At 46.5% G+C, this 9,618-nt stretch overlaps 1 protein-coding gene and 1 long non-coding RNA gene across 2 annotated transcripts in view; one reads left to right on the top strand and one right to left on the bottom strand.

The window, feature by feature from the left end:
- The first annotated feature begins 1,112 nt into the window (after positions 1–1,112).
- Positions 1,113–9,618, top strand: part of LOC135972504 (uncharacterized) — a 163,215-nt gene continuing 154,709 nt past the window's right edge. The window contains exon 1 of the long non-coding RNA XR_010588965.1: positions 1,113–1,304. This is a non-coding gene — a long non-coding RNA (uncharacterized LOC135972504). The remainder of the gene's footprint in view (positions 1,305–9,618) is intronic.
- LOC135972279 (uncharacterized) lies at positions 2,903–9,559 on the bottom strand. The gene is made up of 2 exons (XM_065549700.1): positions 8,746–9,559; positions 2,903–8,593 (listed from the first exon to the last, which is right to left on the bottom strand). Exon 2 carries the CDS (start codon positions 6,085–6,087, stop codon positions 4,978–4,980), a length of 1,110 nt encoding a protein of 369 aa, XP_065405772.1. The 5' UTR covers positions 6,088–8,593; positions 8,746–9,559; the 3' UTR covers positions 2,903–4,977.

Genomic DNA, 9,618 nt, shown 5'->3' with positions numbered 1-9,618 from the left:
GAGTGGGCAATTAACCTCGTGAGAAGAGGGGCACGTTTGAGTATCTGCAAAGCTGAAACTGCTGAAAATAAAGGAGTGGCCAGAGATATAGTTGGAGCTTAATTTGGCTCGGGAAAACAGCATTAGCCAAATCAATGGGATTAGCCATGGTACTAAAGTTAAGCACATGCCTAAATGTTTGTAGGATCAGGGCCTAAATCACTAAAATAAATCTGACAATTTAATTGACCTAACTGGAGTCATAGAGCTTTAACTGAGATCAGAAACAGTTCCTATGACTTAAACATCAGTTCAAACCAGCAGACAAATATCTCCAGCCTGTCACATCTGGCATTGTGCTACAGGCCTGAGAGAGAAAAGGATCAAAACAAGAATACTGTATTCGGATACACTTTTATTACAGGCTAATGTCATTCTAATATTTAACATTTACTGTACTGAAACCAAGAGACCTGGAATAATACAGGGGTACCAGGGTTTCTGCTAAAACAAGTCCCTATCTATATGTTGTTCATCAGGAATGGCAAACTGCATGGATTATGAAATATCTGTGTGTTGGCAGGGGAATTAAAGCACTGGAAAAGCTAGTTCATGGCATTTAAGCAACTGCAGAAGACAGAAGAAGAGTAGTTGGGAGGGGGGCAGTCAAGCTCAGCTGTTATGGAGATGGTTAATTTAACAAACCCTCAAGTTTCCTCTCTTTACTTAATGAAGAGTGTTTGAGACTTGTTATGGCAAAACTAAAGAAGGAATAAATTGTTTTTAATCCTACTAAATGATTAGCTTTTGAAGATGATGACAAACTATACTTGGTAAATGGTGGCAAAACTTAAAGTGCAGTATTCCCCCCCCCCCCCCCAAAAAAAAAAAATTAGGGGAATATCTTGTGAGCCCAACCTCCATTGCTTACAAAACATCATGTGATCTTTAACATTCCTGTAGAATAACCTGGAACCTAGCTATGTAGACTTTCTCCTGAGATAATCAATGGGTTCTGAAGGATTAACCTCTTTTCTAACAAAAATGACTGAAGTAAATGTAAACAGTGAAAGAAGTCACCCCTTCTCAAAGGGAAGGAAAGATAATCAAGATTTAGTGATGACAGACAAGACACCTTCTTTGATACCTAGCTAATCCCTCTTAATCCTCCCTAAGGCAGGATTGCCCTTTTATAAGAATCTTTTTCCCAGCAAGCCTTTCTGGGGCTGTCTTCTTAAATTTAGCAGAGACCAACAGCTGTAGCCCTAAGAAGTGGCCATTTTAGAACTAGTTGCTGTTCACTGACTCTTCTACACCTTCTACTGGTGAGTATTAACAACTCCTATTATTTCCTTTTCTCTTTTCTGAAGTGATAGTATGTTATCGTAGAGGGAATTTGGCCCTTTAGATTGAACGGTATTTTGTTTTATTCCTAGCTCAGGAGCCACTAACACTAGAAGCTGGTATTTGCCCTGATGCAATAACTGTCCCATCCCCTGTGGGGGATAATACATGGTACTAAAAATACAAAGGGGGCAGGGCACGTACAGGGGTTGGTGGAGCAGTGGAAAGTGTTGTGTTTTGTGTCCAAGTAGTTAAAACTTCATGTCCTGCCTGCTTTGTCACTGAAGTGGTGAAAAAACACCTGAAGTTTAATTTTTCTAACAGAGATTCTGGGTTTGATACAAAAACTAGTGGGTGAGGTTCCCTAGCCTGAGGTCAGACTTGATGATCTTAAAGGTCCCTTTTGGCCTTAAACTCTATGAAAAACTGTGAGGCCTTAACACTTCAGCTGGGTGAGCTGCCTCAGCTAGGAAAGTTTCCATGCAACAGCTGCAGCTTTAGTAAGTAAACAGAATCTTGCATGCAGAGTAACACCACCAGGGACAGAACATCTGGAAGAATCCCCATTTTGTACAACTTTCCCACAGGGAACTGCATTGTTTAAAGCAGCAGAACAGTTTCGGAGAGGCTTTCAATGGGGAAGTAACATGACAGTGAGTTCACAACTGTTTGATGTTCCGTTACAGTCTGAAGGGTGAGGATGAAGGGTTAGAAACACAGTTGCCAACTTTCACGTGGTAAATAAGCACCCCGACTTTCACAATAAACCAAAAATCAAGCTAATCCCATTTCAAAAGAAGCCAATCCCTAAGAACCCCAACACTCTATGTGCCTAGATCTCCCTCCCCCCCCCCCCCCCCCACACCCCTGCGGCGTGCAGTCTGGGACTGTGGTGGGCCCACTATGCACCCCTGACTGTCTTCCCCCTGCTTGCCAGGAGCCGATTTAAAAAAAAAAAAAAAAAGGCTACAAACCAAAAACTAGCCAACAAGCACCTCACAAGCCAATTAAGCCAAAAACTAGCCCAATTTCTGCTTTTTGTTTGTTTGTTTGTTTTTGTTTTTTTGCGGGTTTGGCATGTCTGGTTAGAATATGCTAATATTAAGATATTTAGCATGCTCTAAAACCTGGCTTTCTTCTGGTTCCCCTTTTGCTTGCTTTTTTTTCTTTTTAAAGGAGGTAACCTTTTCAGAAAATCTGCTATTGTTTGCTGTTTACAGTGGGTCATTAGGGAAACAGATACCCTTGCCACAATCTAAATAGAAACTAAGGTTAATTGAAAAGTTCAAAACACATGATACACTGGGTTTAATTGCCTCAGTGATGGACTGTATACATGGATGGGTCATTTTTTTCTGTGTTTGTATAGCGCAGGGGTCGGCAACCTTTCAGAAGTGGTGTGCCGAGTCTTCATTTATTCACTCTGATTTAAGGTTTTGCGTGCCAGTAATATATTTTAACATTTTTAGAAGGTCTCTTTCTATAAATCTATAATATATAACTAAACTATTGTTAGCCAAATGGGCTCGTTTCCCCCTGGAGCTGCCCAATTACCCCAAGGAGGCACGGGAGTCTAGAAGACGGCTTCAAGTTTTTATTGACCAGTCAGCTGAGTGGGTGCTCTCCTCGGCTAATGCCAGAGAGAGAGCCCCTTACAAGTACAGAGCAGCCTTTTTATACCTAGCAACAAACAACTTAGCATGCATACCTGATACGTATATGCGGAAGGAACATTTCAAAAGGCCTTGTATGCAGATTGAGAGAGAGAGACAAGGGAATGGATACATAACAGGATGCGGTTTAACATTTTACTTGAACTTATCACCTCTTTCCTTAGCACCCCCCTTCTCTCCCCCCCTGCACTCCACTCTGAGGCATATGTGTTAGACTAAAATAGCAGTGCCTGTCTGTCTCACCTAGGCTGGTGGTTTGGCCACCTTGTCTTATCGCATAATCTTGTTGCACAGAGGGCTGCAGCGGGTATTTTGCAGAGACAGCCGTTGCTCCTGATATGACAGCTGGGCTTATAAGCAAATAGTTGACCTGTTGCTCTAACAGGATTCTCCCCCCTTAAAAGCATTTTGAGAGCTTTATGGCCCCCAATCTTCAGCCTTCACCGGCTGGTACAGTGCTATCATTTGCTGGTATACAATTTGATTAGTCATTCGTCTGATCAGTGCCACTATACAGGGAGCAAAGCAAGCTAAGATTAATAGGGTTACAATAAAGAATACAAAGAGGAGGAAGCCTTTTCGAAGCCATCCCAGTTGCGGTAACCAGGAAGTAACCCAGCCCATATTCCACCCTCCCCAGGTTTGGACGGGGACATGGGCTAACTTTCTCATTTCCTTTGTTAGCTGCTTTACCGCTTTTCCATTATCGTCAATTTGTAAGCAGCAATTAGACTCATTTAATTTTGCACAAACCCCTCCTTCCTCCGCCAGTAAATAGTCAAGGACTATATGGTGCTGATAGATTGCACTCCTCATTTGGGTTGATTGGTGTTAGACCAGAATTGTTTAAAAACCCCATACTCGAGTTCCATTCTGATTCTGTCATGCCCATTGAAACCACCATACCACGTGGTCCTTATTAGTGGTATTGTCTAGCTGGCAACTCGGGAATAGGGCATCGAAGGACCCATCCCGTCCGTAGGGTAGTATTGTTTGGAGCATTTCACCCAACTATTATTGGTGAGCCTCACATGGGTCTGGTTCCTTCGCCCCTGATATCTAGAACAGTCATACGGACGACAATAAGGGTCCCAACAATCAAACCCTGGGGATAGAGTCCAATCACACTTGCTTTCTCCCAAGTACACTCCCTCCCGCCTTGTTCGATTAAGGCAGAGAATACCCATTCCAGAAGAATAAAGTCGCCAGGGGCTACTATCCTCAGTCCAAACCCCCGTTCCGTTGTGGACTATACTCAAATTGCTGAGCCACCATTTGGGCTGTACCGGGTGGGCTACCCAAGGCCATTTATTTAATTCCCCGGGGCCTCCACACACCCAACAGTTACTGAGGTTAAAGGATTTTGCTATTGTCTCCCCCAGCTGTAAAAACCTATTTTTCCAACCATAATAGTGGTGGAAGTACATAAACAAAGATATTAACAATAATTTCATTATCTTTTTCTAAACAGTCCCTTTAGTCCGTCCAGTTGCTGATACTCACAGGTGGAGTCTTCACCTGTGCCACCCCGGGCGTCCGGAGCCGGGGCGGGCAGAGGGCTGGTGTCCTCTTCCGCTGGTTCAATCTCCGGGTTAGGGTTCAGAAACCGCTTTACCCGCGTATGGTGTGTCCATTTGTCACTCCCAAGAATTTTGACTGCAGTTTGGCTGATGAGCGAGACAGTGTGTGGGCCGTCCCACCGTGGTGTAAGGGGGTCACGCTGCCACTTTTGGAAAGGGTATGTGGCCCATGGCCGGCCTCCCATTGGGGTGGGAGGGCCACACCCCTTTTGGTTGGTTCGTTGACAAACAGGGCAATTACTAACAATTCTCTGGGCTTCCATGTACATGCCCAGCCCCTTAAGGGATCGGGTGGCCAAATCAACCGGTGCCCTGACCCCATATGTCCCTCCTTATGTATGTGCCGAAGAATTTTCTGAAGCACTGGTCGGGGGACATAAATCTCCCCCCCCTGGTAATTTCTACCATCCAGAGGGAACCTGCCGGGCCCCCGCAGCCTGCGCGTGGCACACTTCGTCAGTTGTGCATTGGGGAGGGGAGTTTTGAACTTCCGTATCTTGAATCAAGAAGAGCCATGAGGCCCCTTCCCGTGCGGCCTCCTTTGCGGCCTGATCAGCCAATTGATTATATCTACGTTGTTCGGCCTCCGGGGCCCTTCCATGGGCCTGCACATGTATTACAGCGACCCGGAGGGGAAGCATTAGGGCCTCAAGAAGTGTTTTGATGAGACTCCCATGTTCGATTCTTTGACCTGACGCTGTGATAAATCCCCTTTCTCTCCACAGGGTCCCTTGAGCATGTACCACCATGTAGGCATAGCGACTATCAGTATACAGGTTAATAGTTTTCCTGGTCCCCAACCGGAGAGCCTCAATAAGAGCCACTAGTTCCGCTGCTTGGGCGGACAAATTAGGACTAAGTTTAAACTTGTATACTTCTTTGTCCTTAATTACTACTGCTGCTCCGGTATACCTTTTTCCATCTATCACATAACTGGACCCGTCAACGTACCCCTCAATTTCAGGATTGGGCCAAGGCAAGTCCAAAAAGTCAGGGCAGGGTTTGGTTTTCTGTTGTAAAACTTCAATACAGTCATGAGTGGGACTAGTCTCATGGGAGACTCGAAGATCGGGCAATAGGATAGCTGGGTTGAGGGAGCGAACTGTCCTAAAGGTTAAATTAGGGGCTAGCAAGAGCCCTACTTCATATCTGGTATGTCGGCTGGGATTTAGATGCTTTTCCCCAGCACCTGTCCCCAGTATTTGAGGCACCCCGTGGGGAACCAGAACCTCAGTGTTCCCCCCCAGGGTCAACTTTTCAGCCTCCTGTACAAGAAGAGCGGTGGCTGCCACGGCCCGTAAGCAGGCAGGCCACCCCTTGGCAACAGGGTCCAACACCTTTGAGTAATATCCAATGGGTCGCCAGGTTGGCCCCGACCTTTGACACAGAACTCCAGAAGCTACCCCTCCCCTTTCATGAACGTATAGGGTAAATGGTCTCCGGGGGTCTGGCAGGGCTAGAGCGGGAGGCTGAACCAAAGCCCTTTTTAGCTCTCTAAATGCTTTTTCCATCTCTTTGGTCCACGTCCAATGGAGCAGACCTTCTTTAGTTAAAGATTCATGCAGTGGTTTGGCTCTTCCCCCGTAGTCAGGGATCCAGAGCCTACAAAAGCCAGTCAATCCCAGGAAGGCCCTTAATTCTCGGGGGTTCCGGGGTTGGGGACAATTAAGTATCACCTGGATTCTTTCTTTACCCAGACTACGACTTCCCTGACACAAATAATACCCGAGGAAAGTGACCTGCTGCTTAACCAGTTGTGCTTTTTCCTTTGAGACCTTATACCCCTGTGCCCCAAGGTAATTAAGGAGCTCTATAGTTTGCTCTTGACAGGCTGCCTCTGTTTCAGTACTTAAGAGCAAATCATCGCAATATTGGACTATATTACATGAAGGGTGTTTAGCCAGGAATGGGCGAGGTCCCTTCTTAACTGGCTACCAAAAATCTCGGGTGCACAGGTAAGTCCCTGTGGGACAACGGTCCAAAGGTATTGGGCTTTGTAGTGGGTATCTGGGTCCTCCCACTCGAAGGCAAACAGTCTCTGAGACTCCAGATCAAGGGGGATGGAAAAGAAAGCATCTTTCAAATCTATGACAGAGAACCAACTGTGATTTTTGGGAACTTGGCCCAGAATAGTATGGGGATTCGGGACAACTGGATAAGGGGCCTCTATTAACTTGTTAATCTGTCTTAGGTCCTGGACCAACCGATACTGGCCATTAGGCTTAGGCACCCCCAGGATTGGGCTATTGTATGCGGACGTACCCTCCCTGAGCCATCCATACTGCAGAAACTTTTGAATCAGAGGTTTTAACCCGATTCTAGTGGTCAACTTAAGAGGGTATTGTCGAATTCGGACCGGCCTGCTTCCTTCCTTGAGGGAAATATGCACTGGGGAAGCATTCCGGGCCCGAGCGACGCCTCCCTCCTCCGCCCAAACCTCAGGGTTAACTCCTGCCAATTGGCTCCCTCCATTCCTTCCCGGAAATTCCGGAGACTGATTTCTAGCGCTTGTCAGGGCCATCTGGTAATTGGAGGAGTGCTGTTTAGGAAGTCTAACTTCCATAGTCCCATTGTCGAATGAGATTTCTGCCTGCACTTTAGTAAGGATATCTCGACCGAGGAGCGCGATGGGACAAGAGGGACTGCAAACAAACTGGTGGGAGATTTGACAGTCCCCTATTTTCACTAGAAGAGGCAAAGTTTTTTTTTTTTTTCCAAAGATGTAGTTTGTCCCTCTATGCCTTGGACCATGGCACGTCCCCGGGCTCTACCTCGGGGAGCCTTATTCATGGGGAGCAAACTAAGGGTGGCCCCAGTATCAATAAGGGCTTCTATTGGGCGGCCCTTCACTTTAAATTTAACCGTGGGATCCAGACTGGCAGCTTGTGCCGCCAGGAGGGGCCGCTGGGTCCCCCGGCCCCCCTTTCCTCACATCCTTCTCTCAGGGCCATGGCTAAAACACGGGCCCCTTTTTTTTTCCGAGAATGGGACATTCTGTTGTTTCCAATTATATAGATCACTAGGGGTAAAGGGAACATATACCATAGTGAGATTGTCCTCAGGGGCTACAGTTTCCTGCAGTGGACACAAATAATTCTGTCGCAGGGGCCCTTGGATTACCGGACCATTAAGGTCTTAATACTTTGTGATTTACATTTCTGCAACCATAGGGGAGGATTGGCCACGAGGTCCTGCCAAATATTTATATAGGGATATTGGTTCCTATGCCCATCTCGGGTCACAATGGTATGTACTGCTTGTACAATCTCTGGTTTAAGTGTTCCTCCCTCGGGCCATTCTACCCCAAATGTCGTCCATTCAAGAGTACAAAATTTTACAAGATTGTCTTTACATAATACAATTCCATAATCAGCCTGGCGTCTAAACGCCTTCCAATTTTCCAACATACATGCCAGGGGTGTCCCGGAGAAGGTGCTTTGTCCGGACCCCATGATGCTTTATCCAAGTTTTCTCTCTTTTTTTTTTTTTTTTTTTTTTCCTTCGAAACAACAATATCAAAAGGGAAAAGGGAAAGGTATCAGATATCCACTGGGTCACGAGGTTTGACTGACCCCCCTTGCAATCAAGATATCCTGGTCACCGGGTTTCCCCTCGCAGGAGTCTTGGGGCGGCTGAAGTCAGTTTAGCCTCAGACCTGTCAGTGGCACTCATTCAGCTTTCACACAGATCTTTTAGTCAGTTACAATCTCAGTTTCCAACACATCATTAAAAAGAAATACAGAATTACCCATCCCAGAAACAAGAGTAATCCCTGAGATTACTCCAAGTCCCCACAATTATTACAAACGACCCATAGACTTGTGGACTAAGTTACATTAGTCATTGGCCATTACTCTTTAAACGAAAAACACAACAACAAGACATTTACAAAACGACAATAACGTTATCCACACCTCGGGGGCGTTATTCCTCAAACCCGGGAGGCAAACGCACTTTCCGCCCGAAGTGGCCGCGTCAAACAAGACATTTACAAAACGACAATAACGTTACCCACACCTCGGGGGCGTTATTCCTCAAACCCGGGAGGCAAACGCACTTTCCGCCCGAAGTGGCCGCGTCAAACAAGACATTTACAAAACGACAATAACGTTAACATACCTTCCTGTATACAGGTTACCTAGGGGATTTCCACCATGTCCGACCCACACCTCGGGGGCGTTATTCCTCAAACCCGGGAGGCAAACGCACTTTCCGCCCGAAGTGGCCGCGTCCGGCAGTCAGACTTCCCCTCCTTCTGAAGCCGTCTTGCTTCCGTGTCCTTCAGAGTTCTCTTCAGAGAGGACGCAGCCGCCCCGGCCGATTGTGACGATCTGAGGCCCGAGCAAACCAACAACTCGAGGTGGCCACTCCTCAGGATCGCCCTCGGCCGCCGGTCAGCGCCCTCTACAGGGAGAGAAGTCCCATCTGGGGTGCCATTGTTAGCCAAATGGGCTCGTTTCCCCCTGGAGCTGCCCAATTACCCCAAGGAGGCACGGGAGTCTAGAAGACGGCTTCAAGTTTTTATTGACCAGTCAGCTGAGTGGGTGCTCTCCTCGGCTAATGCCAGAGAGAGAGCCCCTTACAAGTACAGAGCAGCCTTTTTATACCTAGCAACAAACAACTTAGCATGCATACCTGATACGTATATGCGGAAGGAACATTTCAAAAGGCCTTGTATGCAGATTGAGAGAGAGAGACAAGGGAATGGATACATAACAGGATGCGGTTTAACATTTTACTTGAACTTATCACCTCTTTCCTTAGCACCCCCCTTCTCTCCCCCCCTGCACTCCACTCTGAGGCATATGTGTTAGACTAAAATAGCAGTGCCTGTCTGTCTCACCTAGGCTGGTGGTTTGGCCACCTTGTCTTATCGCATAATCTTGTTGCACAGAGGGCTGCAGCGGGTATTTTGCAGAGACAGCCGTTGCTCCTGATATGACAGCTGGGCTTATAAGCAAATAGTTGACCTGTTGCTCTAACACTATTGTTGTATGTAAAGTAAATAACGTTTTTAAAATGTTTAAGAAGGTTCATTTAAA

This window comes from Chrysemys picta, chromosome 6, assembly GCF_011386835.1.
Source record: "Chrysemys picta bellii isolate R12L10 chromosome 6, ASM1138683v2, whole genome shotgun sequence".
NCBI classification, from domain to species: Eukaryota; Metazoa; Chordata; order Testudines; family Emydidae; genus Chrysemys; species Chrysemys picta.
The sequence above is the reverse complement of the archived record's forward strand: the minus strand, read 5'-3'. Positions and strand labels throughout refer to the sequence as shown.

Bases quoted from the DNA above. Each gene is read 5' to 3' on its own strand.
- LOC135972279 (XM_065549700.1), bottom strand. From the start codon at position 6,087: ATGGAAAAAGCATTTAGAGAGCTAAAAAGGGCTTTGGTTCAGCCTCCC.